This window comes from Oenanthe melanoleuca, chromosome 3, assembly GCF_029582105.1.
Source record: "Oenanthe melanoleuca isolate GR-GAL-2019-014 chromosome 3, OMel1.0, whole genome shotgun sequence".
Lineage (NCBI taxonomy): Eukaryota > Metazoa > Chordata > Aves > Passeriformes > Muscicapidae > Oenanthe > Oenanthe melanoleuca.
Genome location: NC_079336.1, coordinates 24,857,679 through 24,873,556, shown reverse-complemented (window position 1 = coordinate 24,873,556; position 15,878 = coordinate 24,857,679). Strand labels below are relative to the sequence as shown.

Below are 15,878 nucleotides of genomic sequence, written 5' to 3'. Positions count from 1 at the left end.
ATTTAAGCAAACTACTGAAGATGGAAGATTCATTTGGCTTCATTCCAGTCTTCACAACAGGGTTTCCATTTAACACACACAACAAAACTACAAAATTCAGGATTCAGAAACCAAGACTACAAAAAGAATGAGGAAATGTCCATGATGCCTGTTCTATAAAACATAAGGTATTGTTTATAATTGTTTTGTTTAAACCTAGTCATACAAAATGGTAATAAAAATACTGGTGCTGCCTGCCTTAAAAAAAAAAAAAAATCTCTATTTTTACTACCTGGGATTTTTTTTTCCAAGACTGTTCAAGTGCAAGACTGCAACTTTTGAGACTGGGAGAGAACAAACTGATTTTAATACCAGTAATATAGATAATTCTTTTTACCATAAGGCCACTTTTACATGTCTGTTTCTCTCATCTGCACACAAAACAACTATGATTTATAACAATTATAATTAGGTAGTGGGCAATGTTCAAACTAAATAGGGGAGTCAAGAAAAACTGAAGCCTGGTTTGAAGGCTCAAGGATGTCCTTTTGCACAGTTGTTATTTTTGACTGAAGCGGTTCTGGTTTCTTGGACTAGTAAAACATCAAAGTTTCTGACTGCAGATTGCTTCAAATTTGAAGTGCAGGACTTTTACCCATGTTGTAAGGCTGGACTGGAAGATGTAAAGCTGAAAGAGAAAAAAATATTTTTTAAAATATTAAATCATGCCCAATTCAATTAAGGACTTGCTTTCATTGGACTTTAATATAATTTTCTTTTGTATGAAAAAAAATTTTAAAAATTGACAGGTGATAGCAGACACTACTATAACTCATTTGAACTTCTGCATAGAGTATGCTACTGTTTCATTCCTCTAAAGAGTCCACTGGGTAGTCCACATAACAGCATGAAGAGACACCTTAAAATCATAAAAAGAGACAGAAAAATTAATGCAAACCTGCCACAATCTCTCTTGTGATTGGAAGACTTTCTTTGGTATGTTATTTGTAGTAAATTAAATTCATTTCTTAGATGAAGAACTCAGGCTTGGACAATTTATTTTCTAAATATATGGGCCATGTTTTAAAATTACTTTCATATATTCAAGTAATGTAACAGCACCAAGTTTCCAGAGAAAATCATTAATGTAAAATGGGCATAAACCACATTACTCATAAAAAAGCTTTTCATTGTAAAGCCATACTTGAGCAAAACAAAATAAAAACTAGGAACTGTCAAGAGTTGCTCAGTGTGGGACAGTAATCAGCATTTTAAGATTATTTAATAATGTAATTTGCATTGCCACAGAAAATAATTTAGTTTCTATATAGTTGCTTCTCTAATCCTCCATGTCTGTGGTACATAGTGATTGGGAAAAATACCACAACAGGACTCAAATCTTAACCAAAAAAACCCAAACAAAAACCCCAAGCCAAACTATTCAAAATAACACTCTGTACCTGAACTCACCTAAGAGGAGAAAACCCACTGTTCACTTCTTAAAGACTTCAGTACTTAAAGCAAGTCCCTATCTGCACTTAATGGCACTGTTCACCAAACTTCCACACATCTGCTGTAAACTTGCATTAACATTTCGATTGTTTCTCTGCTGCACTGATGCTACAGTCCAACCGATGTTAAAGCAGGGCCAAGATATTCATGGCACGGCATTTAGCAGTGTATGGCCCACATCAGTGAAGTGGTACCGCTTGATACAAAGCTCAAATGAAATATGGTCTGTCCAAAAACAATCTGCAATAACTTGTAAGCACAGAGACTTAAGCAGTTGCACTTGTTTCCCTTTGAAATTCTAACACAAGTGACATGATTTTTCAAATTCTGATCTTCTAGAAAAAACCCACAAACCTCTCTCAATCACTATCAGCAGATCTCTTTACATGGAATTTGCAGCACACGAAAAAGACACTGCAAACTTATTGCCTAAGAACTAAATTTCAATAACCCATATTTTATGCTGTATGTTTCTTCTCTTTCTTAAAGGTGTAATTCCTCCCCTTCAAAGAGGAAGCTGCAGGAAGACAAATAACCCTATGCTTTTTCAATTAAAGATGAATTCATGAAACATGCCAAACAGCAAAGGCTAAACTACTAAATTTCCCCAAAAGCCTGAAAAAATGGATACATTTCCTAATACTAATTACAAATCTGCACTAAAAATTATGTACACACACACACATATATATAATCATTAAGGGAAGTTCCATTACACACATTGCGTGTTGCAGGACAAGCATCATACGCTTTATAAACTGCATTTATAAGCATTTTGCATTTACGCACATCTTAAAAACTATTTTAGACAACTTATGGTATCATTTGCTTGATTCCTTAATGCCACTGGTATTAATAATAATCTTGCCAATACTGCAGCATAGTAACATAATCCATATAAAGTCTACAAATACAATTATGTAACCATAAATAAAAATCACAGTGGAGTTCTTTCCTTCGTTAATTATACATTACAATGTTGTTTAGTTTATGCTGTCAGTTTTTCTACAGCTGTGGGTGGAAAAGCACAATAGCTTTTAATGTTGCAAGATTCACAGAGGAAGAAAGCAGTAACAGAGGCAGAAAATTTAAAAGCATCATCCATTACTGTAAACTGATGACATCTTGCATAACCTGCTGCTTTACATACTCATATTATCTAATGGACATTTACTAGAACTAGGTACCATCATTATTCTAATTACTCTTCCTTGTGAACAATGTTGTCACAAGAAATTCTTTGTTATATACTATCCACAGACGGTTACCTAAAAAAATATGCATACGTAATTCAAGAATGGCTATAAGTTTGGAGCCTTAAGCTCCTTTCTCAATTACTCTCTTTTGTATTGGCTGTGCAAATTGTATGATAACCTGGACCCACTATAATTTACTGATATTGAGCACTATTTTAAAAATACAGATCTCCTAATAACCTTTACTATGGGTAAAAATGGTGTGCAGTTCACATCCACCTTGCATTTATCATTGCCAAAATACTTTTCTGTACTACAGTTCTGAAGGAACTTTTTAGGAATTATGTGTAATCAAGAGATAAGGAATACTGTACCTTTGCTAAATCAACATCAGCACTTGCCAATTAATTATCTTTTACAACATTACTAATCTTACTCAGAACAGCTGAAATCAAGAGGAAGTCACCAAATTAAAAGTTACAAGTTCACTCTGTGATAATGCTTTCTAGAACATTTGCTCAGAAACAGAGTATCTCAAGTTGTCTACTATTAATTATTCATCCAAAATTGATGGTACTTCTTATTAAAGAGGACAGTCTACACACACAGGAGACAATCTGAAAAATGTTTGTCCATTTGTACAAGCAAGAAACCGGTTCAGCCCTCCAGCATGCAGAGAATGTAAACATCTACAGTGAAAAAATCAGAGAAATCTTACATTAGCAAATTTCTCAGTATCTGCAGAGCTACCATCTTCGCTTAGCACTAAGCAAAGAAATTGCATATTATTTTTAAAATTCAACTATCTTTAGCAACCTTTAATCTGTCTTCTGGAAAAGTAACTACTGTTCGTGACAAAGCTTAGTATTTTCAGCATCACTTGGATTCATTAGGAATTTGAGTAGTAACTTTAGTCTAACATTTTTCAATGTGATATGCGTACCCATACACATACACGCTTTTCAACTATTGATAGATAAATGAAAAATTTTGCATGTGATTTATGTTATGAGCTGATTAGAAAACATCTGACAGCAATATGGGAACACGCTGGCAACATCAAACATGTTGAAAATAATACCACTGAGTAACAACAATTCAAACCTTGCACTGAAAAATACCCTTTCAGATGTGCTGAAAATTACAAAAAGTAAATTATCATCTGACTTGTGCAGAAACACAAGGCTTAGTTTCCATATGAAAGAGAAATTCTTTTTAGTTACGTTGCAAAGATACGTCACAATACATAAAGCAAAGAGGCTGAGTCCTAAAGCCAAACACTGACAACCCATTCTCTGAGTAATGAAAAAAAAAAAAAAATATATATATATATATATAACAGCTATCATGGTTACAAGCTTATAAACTTCAAGACAAATGGAAGAGAGAGCATGAAGTCATTGCTCAAAGCTCAAGTGCCAAACAATGATAATCTATTAACAAAAAGCAAACCAAACACTGTCTCCTACAAAGTATGTTATAATTTGTAAACTTTTCGATCATGCAAATCTCATCTTTATAAAACAGAATTCCTCCTTTCCCAGACAAATCCACTGTATCTGCAGTACAAGCATACTTAGACTTTGCATGTGGACAGCAAATTACTGCATGCATTCCTAAAGATATAAATTTACTCCATTTGTCACATGCTGATCTGCAATAAAACAACATTGAAGTACCATCCTTCTACTCTTCTAGCAGGCAGAGCAAAATTACTCTGGGTCTGTCTAAGGCTTATGTAAACATTGCTCTTTGGGAATTCTGCACACAAAGAAAGCTGATGCCATGATTTCCACACATTATGTTCAACCTGAATTAATTCTCCAAGCTTGGTATTACAGTAACAACAAGTTAGTGGCTTTACATCTATTACAGAGAATACAAAGGTTCAAGTGATTACTACTCTAAATCCCGAATTTTAAATATGTTACTTTAAAATGACATCCTACAAAGCTCTTGGCAAATTATTGCCCAGTTTGGGGCTGCAACTTCAGTTTAACTTCCTTTCCTACAAGCAATTTGTACCACAGCATTGATTAAAAATTTCCCAAATTGAAATAACCATAGAGCAAGATATAAACACAAATGTTGTTTCAAATCTTAGCTCTGCCTTTGACACTTTTGACACTTCCTGAACATACAGTCATTTGACAGCATTTGTGTCTTACACTTTCTCATTTTCTCTTATACAATGAACAGAGAAAAAAGGGTAAGAGTGACCAGCTAGGTGGTTTCAAAAGAGGAACAAAAATTCCTTGAAAAGTAGTCCAAGCAGCAAATTAAAATTCCCTTTTCATTACAGTAAATGTTGATAGTTTTGATGGGTTTCCAAGAAACAGAATTCAAATGTATCATCTGACACTTCTTCTCTTTTGCACTGAACTAGAAGTGTTTTCTTTTTCTTGCACTAATTAAATTAGGACAAAATGTCAAGGAACTGGAGATTCAAGTTTTGCTTCCTCTTGTATCTTAATCATAGCAAGTACATCTGCAAGGTTTAAGTTGTGGCATAAAACTACAAAGTAAAGTAATCTGAACAAATTAAAACTTTATTACTTAGGCTAGTAATAATAAAGTCACACACTAACAGTCTTAAAATTTCTGTTATTAGGAATGAAGCTCAATACTGCAAGGTTCCTTATTCCACTACTGTGTCTCAGTCACATTCTATATATAAAAATTCTGTGTTTATCTTTGTACAAAAATCTTTCTATGTTTAGCAAATCTGATTATCTTCTGCTCAAAGAGCTGGTTGTATCAACAGTTTTGCAATGCAGACATAAAAAATAACACAACTCCAACACAAGAACCCTAAAACACTGAAGACTGACATCACAAAACTGATGATACTCGTAATTACCATCTGTGGCAACTCATGGGCTGTCTCAATCCAACCTCAGCGGGTGATTCATACTCTGTATTATTCTTCTGGCAGCAGTAAGAACTGGCAATGTAAAATTGGGTATTTTGAACTTAATCCTATGTCACTGTGTATCCCTGTATATTCTGTAATGCTACTTTGACTTTATAAACTAAAATAAGTAGATTTAACTGAGTCACTGCCACATCTTCCCACACTGGTTAGATCCATTTAGTAATAAAAATCAAGACTTTCTGAACTCTAAACAAGACATTGAAAAAAATCAAACCCATAAACTGCTTTAAATATTAGCAAAAATAGGAAGAATATATCACAAGTTCAAGTCAAACCTGCATTTCTAACAGCTATCAAGTAGTTCAAATTTCAAATACCAGATTTTGCTTTAAAAATATCTACAGAAGCATTTTTGTACCCAGAAAGCAGCCTTTTGGGATGTAAATAATTCACTGAAATACAGGCTACTCACACAGTTCTACTTTCATGGTAATGCCTAGGATGACAAAAACTAAAGAAATGCAACCTGCTTAAAATTAAACACTCTTACAAAGAACAAATGATAAGAGTCTTAAAAATAAAAGGATGGTTTTTTTTGTAAGTAGAACAAGGAACTAAATTTGAGCACCCTTTCAATCAGGTAATCCTCAGCACCCACAAGGAGCAAGCGTCTTACTAATTCTTTTAGAAGGCCACAATGATGTACAGTACATGAATTTTCTTGTATTTGTTTTTCAAATATGATACAATGAGGGAATGAAGCTCAGAAGGGCTTCTTAGATACAAACAAATGCCAAAAAAACCCCTCAGGTGCCCAAGGTAATTGTTCCATATTTCATCCTGAGACATGGAGTTCTAAAGCACAGTCACTAAAAATTACTATTAAAATTTTCTCTCACATAAGCTAATCATAAACATCTTCAATTTGACATTAGAAAACCAAAAAGTAGGCTAGCAGGTAGAACAGCAACAAAAAAATTCTTCAGTATTAATACACAGTAAGTGTAATAAAGAAATTCTTATTCTTGGACTGACAGATCATTAGTGAAACCAAATGGTCTTTTTAAACTCACTATGTAGAATAAGTTTTGCCACAGAGGAATATTAACAACTTCAGAGGCAAATTCATTATTAAGTTTAAAGGTAAATTCAGAAACGGTCATGTGGAAGTTTTGCGGAATTTTTCATGTTCTTCTTTCTCTCCATCCCACCAATTACTTAATCACTTTTACATGAAAACCTCACTGCAATCATTACATAAAGTGAAAAAAACCTCCATATCTCTATCCTGTACCAGATAAAAGTCACATGTAAACAATTATTTGATTTCTTTGGTTGACGGTGATCCTTCCACTTAAGAAGTCTCTGGAAAGAAGGAAATGACAACCTGGAACACAGATATCTAATTTCTTTTCTATGAAAAAAATCAAGTTTAAAGTGCATAATTAAATAGCATAGAAGAATTATACAGTCATCAAAATACGTACTCATATAATAAAACATTTCTATTCAAACTTTTGGGACAAATTAGTTTCTAATTCTCTGCTTAAATGACGGGAAAAAAAGTGCAAAGGAAATTAACCGACTGTATTGAAAGACTAGGACTTTGCTGGGGTATGAGCAGTGTGAAACATTTGGTGGAAAGAAAAAAATCATTTTCCAAGACCAATAATAAATTCCTAAGACACACTGCCACACACACCTGTTGCCATGTGGCTTTTTGCAGAAGCCACACTGCTTGCTGGGCACCCAAACATGTTTGCTCTCACTAGCAGAGGTATGTTCCAAGCCTTCCCTTTTAACAGTTGAAATGTTATCTGGAATGAACAAGGGAGGTTCATCAAGTGAGAGACTTTTGCTACTTCTTCTCTGGCGAGGTTGGAGAGTCTTATCATTTCTTTTTGACTTGTTTTTTTCTTTATCATCCTCCTTCACGTGTTCTACAACAGAGGGATCTTTAGTATCTGCCTCTTCCTTTGTGGAGCTATTTGCTTTTAGCCCAGTTGCAAGTTGGTGTTTGCTGGCTTGCTTCTGACCAGGATGGGAAACATGGTGGGTATCTTTAGAACAGCTTTGATGAGTAGGAGATTTCTCATTTGCTTTTTGAACTGATGACTTCTGGGCTTGCCCAGAAGCCTGGACTCGCGGTATTTTCTTCAGCTTTGTGTTGGTCTGTTTTTTTACAGTCACCCCTGAAACACTATTCCTTGCTTTCAAACCCAGATCAGATTGTTTCTTCCTAATTTTAACTGGGTTATTTGGATGCTGATGACTCTCTTGCTCATCTGCATTTCGCTTCAGACTTGCTGAGGAGGGACTGTGAAGGCCAGAAACAGCGACACCAGCTCTCGTTCTGGACCGTGTCGCTTCTTGTTGCACTGTACCTGATTTCTGCTGAGTACCTGCAGTCAGACTTTGTTTATTCTGTGCTACAGATTTACTATGCCGGGGCCTAATGTTCTTTTCACATTTTGTTGAAATACCAATTTGTTTCTCATCATCCTGTAATTTTGATGCCTCTGGGCCTTCTACTTTAGTACTACTGATCTGTTGCTGTACATTTTGGCTTGATTGGTCAACAGTGCTTTCTAAAACACTATTTCCTGGGTCAGCAGAAGTAAACTCTTTGTTTTTCAAGTCTTTATTATCACAGTCTGTACTCTCCAATACTTTCTCAGATGAAGTTTCAGTTTTCTCCATTCCGTTGTCATCACATCCAGCTTCTGTTACACATTCCTTTAGTGACAATGTGCTCTCATCAAGAACTTCCACATTGTGGGAACCTGAACTGCAGTCAACCTCCTCTTTCACAGAGCTAGACAAATTTGAAAAGGTCTCACAAACCTCATCTGTATTCATGTGAACACTAGATGAATCATCTTTTCCAGTTACTTCAATTTGATTATGTTCTTCCTTCTTCTCTGATTCCTCTGCTTTACTATCAGTCTTTTCTTCTGAAGAATTTTCCAAGCCTATTGAATCAATCACATCACTTGTTTCATTTTTAACTGGAATCATTTCAGTATCTGTAGATACTGAACAAACTGACTCAGCAGTCCCAGAGTCAGTCTTCACTGCAACATCTACTATTTCCTTTGTTTTCCCGGGAGAAGGAGAACAGGGTTCTGTTAAATTAGCACAACTTAATTCTTGGGATATTTCTTCACCTTTTGCCTGCTCAGGGGTTTCAGACTTTATTTCTTTCACACCTTCAGGACCAGGCAGACATTTTGTATTACTTTGGGATGCTGTTACTGCTGCTGCTGTTCCTTCCACCTGTCCTGATCGTCTTGTACTACGTCTAACCTCCCTAGGCTGCTCCGTTTTCAAGCGTGCAGCAGCATCTGTCTCTTTAACCGGACTTCTCTCTTGTTTCTGTCCACTTTTTGGAGCAGACCCACTTTTTACAGATGATTTCTTGGTATTAAGAGGAGGAGCAACATTGGAACGCTTGGCTAGAGTGCTCTGCCGCAGACTCCGTACTGGTTCTAGGAAGGGAAGAAGAAAATCTCTTAGCTATTCTGCTTCCTTCTTTTTGCAAATACAAGATTTGCCGAGAATAGAAGCGACTTACCCCAGTTTAGCTTACTGGATACAAAGAGAACTTAAAACTTAGTTGTTTACTAAACTTAAAAACCCCTCCAAACCCAAATTACTTGCATTTCAATTTTACACTGACATAATTTGGATGTAAAATCCCATTATTTTAAAGGCTATAGAATTTATAAATAGTACATACAAAACACAAGTGATGATAGAAAGGCAATCAAGACTAACTCTACTTTTCAACCTGTCAGCCTTTTCTACCTCAAACAAAAATTACACAAGCTATATTGTGATTAGAAATATAACTGAAGTTTAAAAATCTTTTAGAGAACAGTCTACAAATCTGAGATCCAGTCACATCCTCACCTGATGAAAGCTTTTATATTTCCTAAACAAGTAACCATTCCAGTGCCTTTCTAAACAGCATAATCACCAGCTGTGTACCACAGGCTCTTATTTAAATTCTGATCTCCATATTAAGTAATTTTATCTTTTTAAATCAATCTGCTCTATAGGGGAAAAAAGCAGAGCAGTAAATAAGTTCAACAGGTTAGAAAACTCATAATATAATAAATTAGCTAACACAATCTAAATATTTTAATAAAATATTAAGTATCTTGAGATATTTTGATTAAAAATTTTCTGCAATACCTTAATCTAATTTTAAATAAAAAGAGAATAAGCATATAAAAATTTTAACTGGAAACAGAGACATGCTAACCTAATATTCCAATGTGGTTTTGTAACTCCATCATGCTTTTGTTGGTGAAGAATCACATTATTAATCTTATGTAGGTAAAAGGATCAAAACCTTAAAAATTATTTTAATGACCATAAGCAAGACACTAAGCATGAGGAATTCTAATTGACTCATACCCTATGGATGCCAGCTTCTAGCTGCAGTGTATGAAAAAGGAAGTTTCTATATCAGAATTCACAGAATCAAGTTAAATTTGTAAGTGTTTGGGGTGGGATTTTAAAGATTTGATTTATTTCAAATGTGCAAACACATAATGTATGATCACCTTGTGCCATTAAACGTGGTGATTTCCTTGGTGACGTGACTGACGCTTCTTCAGCACGGCTTCTCAAATTCCTATTAGGTAAAGCAAGCTCATCCTCATCAATGGTGTCATTACCACTCTCTTTAACTCCTTCTTCATCCATAGTATCATCAAGACCAATAACTGGAAAACACAAACAAACAAGAAAGAGCCTAAAACTTAACATGATCAAAAAGTGTTGCAGCTATAATGCTGAGCAAGATAGAGGAAGAGACATTAAAAAAAAACCATAAATTTGCCATCTAAAATCAAACAATAGAGGAAAAAATGAAGAAACGAAGGACAGAAAATTCTCATGTGAGGCAGTTTCAGTGTAGAAGAAGCTATCACCCACAGCTTAAAACTTCTGTAGATAGCCCTCATAGCTTTCTGCGGACTCACATTTTTATTGGAGTTTTTTGCCACAGGAAGGTCCCCAGTCTTAAGAGGATCAGCTGCCCCTCACTGTCCCTTCCCACCTAAGAAAAAGTGAAGAAAGGTAAACAGCAGAAAGAGCTGATCCAGAACTGAAGAGTGTAAAAAAATCACAGCTCTCTCAAAGGATACTATTTAAAAATTCTCACCCCTACAAATATCAGGTATCTGCATCTGTAATGCCTTTTTAGAAGAGCTTTAAGAGCAGCAAGCACTTAACCTCCCAGGCAAGAAAGGGAACATTATATTTGGTGAACTCCTATCCTCCACTAACCTGAAAAAGATGCCAGAGGTCACTCCTGTAAGGAGGTTTCCTAAGAGGCAGTCAGGTCACTACACCAGCCATTCTCCTCACTTGCTCTAAGTTTGGTTCTTGCAGTGGTAGGCTCTCCTATTTAAAGATCCCACATGTGATACGTGTGATAATGAATCCTGGTCCCCACAGGATGCAAACCTTGTGAGATCAAGCCAAATACCCAAGTGACTTAACAAAACACATGGGAAGGTCTAACAATTTTAACAGAGACTCCAAACAATCAAGTATGTCTGTTTCTCACTATTAAGACACCAACCTTGAAGCATTTTTAAGATAAACTCACATGACACATATATGATATCTAAAAAAATTCTAAAAATTGCTTACTTAAAAATTATATAAATTAACACATTGATCACAAAAGTCAAAAAAGCAAACAAAATTTAAAATTCTTAGAATTTTTAGATCAGCTCAGAAAATTCGTCACCTCCTGGTCCTTCTCAAGTCTGGTATTATTTCAACCTAAAAAATAACCAATGCCCTTGTGAAGGTACTACAATAATAAGCATACTTTTAAAATAACAAAAATTGGAAGCAGCAAAATACTGCTGAAGCCAAAGACTGATGATAACCAAGTCTATGAATTTACAATTACCTGCCATGAAGAATAAAATAATAAAGTAACCAAGCAAAATTAAGAAGCTCAAATATTAGAAAGTTTTTTATCAGCATCTTAAGGAAGGCTGATTATGGCACCAGGCAATCAGCATTCTGAACCTCTGTAATGAGATGGCTGCTAGGAGCTGAAAGCTAGGAGTTTCTTAAGCTAACAATTTATGGTCATTTATTTAATTTTAACCATAATTTTTAGTTACTGCATTGTACACATCAGTTACAAGGAAAAGTGTTTGTGGAAATTACTGTGCACTTCCACTTTCCAATCCACAAAGCCACCTTTACATCTGTGTGTGTTTACAAACATACAATATCACACACAAGGTGCATGAGGCTGATAAAGTTTGTCTTACTCCAGAGTGTTCCTTAATCACTTTTTTTGCTACATACTGGACACACTGGCAGAAAACTTACACTGTAACTGCCCTTTTAGACATTATTTTCCCAGTAAATACCTAATACTGGCCCTTGTCTAAGATGGAAATCTGAACGAGATGGACCCTCACCCTAACTCCAGCTGCCCATTCCCATGTTCTCAGATTACATCCTCCCAGCAGCTCTGCACTTTGGTATTCAGGTTTTCATAGTGCTCCAGCAAAACAAGACACTGGCTTTTGGGAACAGACTGTGACAAAAGAGACTATTTCACATCCACTTCTGTTCCTTCTGTGTAGTACTGAACTACTAAGCTACTGAAGACGATATGAAAAATAAAAACTACTAAGATTCTGAAGCAACTCTGGAGCATATTAAAGGGCTGATATTAGTCTTCGGCTTTACAATGTTCTTGCTCAAGGAATTTATATGCCCTCCTTTATTAAACTAAAGAGACACATTCAGTCCATTATTGACAGACAGTTTGAAATATTAGAATTAAAGTAGTTTCATACTTACAAGACTCTGTGCTGTAGCTTTAATTTTACAGAGGAATTGAAGCACAGAATCTTGCTAATCTCAAACCATCTGAGCTACAACTCAGCTAGTAAAGACAGTCTCATGAGGCCCCTGATGAGGAGCATTCCACACAGACCCTGCTGGGAAGAGAAAAAGTGACAGAGAACAGCAATAGATACAAAGAAGACTAAGAAAGTAAATCATGAAGGAGAAATGGAGGTAAAGAAAACCTTGAGAAAGATTAAACCAAGAAAAGCAAAGCCACAAAGAACAAAAAAGTAGAGATTATCTTAGCAACAAATATCTAAAGATTATGTCAGCAGTAAGTACAGAAATTAGAAAGATAAAATAGGAAAAATAAAAAAGGAATAACTAAAGCAAAAACTTATCTGAATAGGAAGAGTTGCACACCAGTGTGCAATTGAACAGATTGCAAATAAGAAAAGTACAAGTCACATTCAACATATTTATACTGGATGAGGCACCACTGACCTTCACCTAACGATTTTGAGTTTCTCCATTACTTGTAAATGTATTACTTGTAAAGTATCTAAATTTTCAAACTGCTGGGCTGTACTACTGACTCACTTTTATACATGTTATACCATAACAGAACAACATACAGTAAAAACAGTCTACTTGCAAATTTAAAGCGATGTTTTCCCTATGCTAAAACAAAAGCATGACCATTTTTTAATTCTTTAGCAAGGTACTAAAGGTACTGAAGAAAACAAGCCTTACTTTCTGGTGAAAGAGGAGGTAAGGAGAAGAAAACACCTCTAAATACATCCTCAAAAACTATGACGTTTATAAAATCTTTATTTGTATTAACATAAGACTTTCCTCAATTGTTTTCAGCCACAACTAAGACAGAAATACTCACTTTTGAGACATACTGACCAAGGTAAATATCAAGTGTAGAAATAAATTTCTTTTCTGTAGATGTTAGCCCTGGATTTCTTTTGCCTAGGTAACCACACCAAACAGAACACCATTGTTGTTCCTGCTTTGCACTGCTGTAAAATGCTATGTCCAGCTGAATCACACTGATGGCAGGAATGTGTAAATCCACAGCAGATTCCATTTAAGCATCACAGATTATATGGAAATGGTTGAACATTTAAAAATTTCTACATTATATGGGAATAACAACAAAGATGCAACATATTATGCTTCAATGAAAAGAACAGTTATAGCCTAAAGCAGTAACTAATAGGTCTAGGTAAGCCTTCAGGAGAGCTAATAAACTCCAGTGAAGCAACAAAACACAGAGATAGTGATATTTTGTCAGTAAGTCTCAAGATCATAAATGAGGATGGTATACTTTCTATGAAAAATCTTTTTCCTATTGACATCTGTGATGCATATGCTAAAGAAACAAGAATGAAAATACTTTCTATTAAAAGAAATATATTTTCAAGAGATATTATGTGACTGACAACATAACTTACATAAGGAAACATCAAACTCTGTTTTACACAAGTTTGCTTGTAACCCATTGAACTGAGAATTTGCCTGTAAGTACCTTGGGCTGACAGCAAGAAAAGAATCACAGTAAGTAACATGAAATATTAACTAAACATTTGCCCCTATTCTCCATTAATGTCTGTGTTGCAAAGAGGTAATTTTACAGTCTTTAGAAAAAAGACATATGAAAATCAACTAGGATTAATAAACTTAATAAAGCACATATCTTGACAGAGGACAGCATACTGAGTCTATTTAAAAGATGGAGCTATATCACAAGCCTACTGAATTGTGGTTCTTTAGTGACACAAGCCTGTTACATTGGAAATAAGGAGCAGAAAAACACAAATTTCAACAACAAAGTAAAAAACACCACATCAAACAAGCACTTTAATGTAAATTAATTAATTAATTTTATTAAGAAGGGAGTCTTCATGTATTTACAAATCAGAGAGCTAATCTAAGCTGCTTTGCAAGTCTTAGTACAGAGCTAACCTCTCTCCACCCAAGAAACTGATTCAAAGGCATAAATAACTAAATATTTCAAAAAGACCTAAACTGGGGAATATAGGCAGTTTGTCATCTACAAACAGGAAGAGGCACTAAATAAATATTCTCCAGGTTGTCAATACCAATACAGTAAATTTCAATTTTCATACAAGAGAGTTACTACCATGTTCATAAAACATTGTGTAGCTGCTCATATGGACAGCTTGGAAGACAGAAGGCATAATTAGGTATGAAAATTCAGAGTAACAACTGTAGACCATATTTCGGAATCTCAAAGTTACATTCAAAATTACTTCACATATAGGAAGAAAAAAACTTGTACATTTGGTTTTTGTGAAAAGAGTCTGAAATGCTTAATACAGCCAGACATCACACCAGCTAACAAAAAGATTATTTGCAGTCAGAAAAATGGGTTTGGCTTCAAAGATTCAGTAGGTGATCATGATTTTAGCACAGGTAATGCTGCTTTTAACAATACCAATGAAAACACAAGCTAAAACTAAAAAAAGCAGACTGCACTTCAGGGAAACATGTTCCCAGATGGACAGGAAAAAAAGGGCAATTAAAAAGATGTCCATAATACATGCTGTATATTCTTACAGCAACAATCTTCTTCATTATTTATGATAAGTACCTGATTCAATAAACATACCCATAAACTAAATTAGTTAAAAGCTTGATTTGAATACGAAATCTTGAAATGTCTCCAAATGATATGCCATTAAAATTCCGTTCTTTGTATTATAACAAATCAAAACATCCCAGTAAATGACATCCTGAAAAGCTACACAGCTCGTGATAGCTAAGAACTACCAATTTAGTACGAATACTAAGTTATTTTGCTCACTGGCATGCAATCAGTATGACCTGCTATGCCCACAGGTGGGTAAACTCCAGCATGTCTTCCAGCAAGAACAGAACAAAACAGAAAAACTATCACTAGGGTACCATTCAAAGTTGAAATAAGTATGTTGCTCTTAAAAGAGTTGTCATATTCTGAACTTCAGTTTCCACTTCTTATCAATTAATTGCTCAAGGTAAAAAAAAATCAACACAACCCAAAAGCAGGCTTCCACACCCACTCACACCACTCAAACATTTAAGATGGCCAAGAGCCAACATAACTTTCTACATTGGTCATGCACAAATATAAAGACAGTGACCTGATCAAACTGATGAAAAGAAGCAGAGAGGCACCTAAAACGTGTTTTGAGACACTTCTGACTGGTTCAAGAATTTGGATTTCATTCATTTCTCTAAAGCTTCATTTTGTGAAATTCTGTCCTTTAACTGGCAAGGGGAGCAGTTATATCTATTTCTACTATTGACACGAAGTCTTTCTGCTTATACCTACTTCATGACAGGAAGAGCCCTCCACAACTGCTAAGCTCCTATGATCTGCAGTGAATAAAATGTGCATAGTTTGTACCTTGATTCACAGAGGTAACAGAACTTCTTAACTGTGCTGTAAGACCAGAATTCTCCTCAGT

At 35.1% G+C, this 15,878-nt stretch overlaps 1 protein-coding gene across 6 annotated transcripts in view; it reads right to left on the bottom strand.

Moving 5' to 3' along the window:
• Positions 1-15,878, bottom strand: part of PHF3 (PHD finger protein 3) — a 193,818-nt gene that overhangs the window by 19,539 nt on the left and 158,401 nt on the right. For 2 of the 6 annotated variants that reach the window (XM_056488610.1, XM_056488609.1), the window contains exons 2-4: positions 10,554-10,630; positions 10,134-10,295; positions 7,265-9,050 (exon numbers count right to left, since the gene is read on the bottom strand). In XM_056488610.1, coding sequence (XP_056344585.1) covers positions 7,265-9,050; positions 10,134-10,275 — 1,928 coding nt within the window. In that variant the 5' untranslated portion in view covers positions 10,276-10,295; positions 10,554-10,630. Of the gene's footprint in view, positions 1-7,264; positions 9,051-10,133; positions 10,296-10,553; positions 10,631-15,878 lie in introns of those variants that run through there. The other 4 variants (XM_056488607.1, XM_056488608.1, XM_056488612.1 and 1 more) reach the window with 3 other exon arrangements.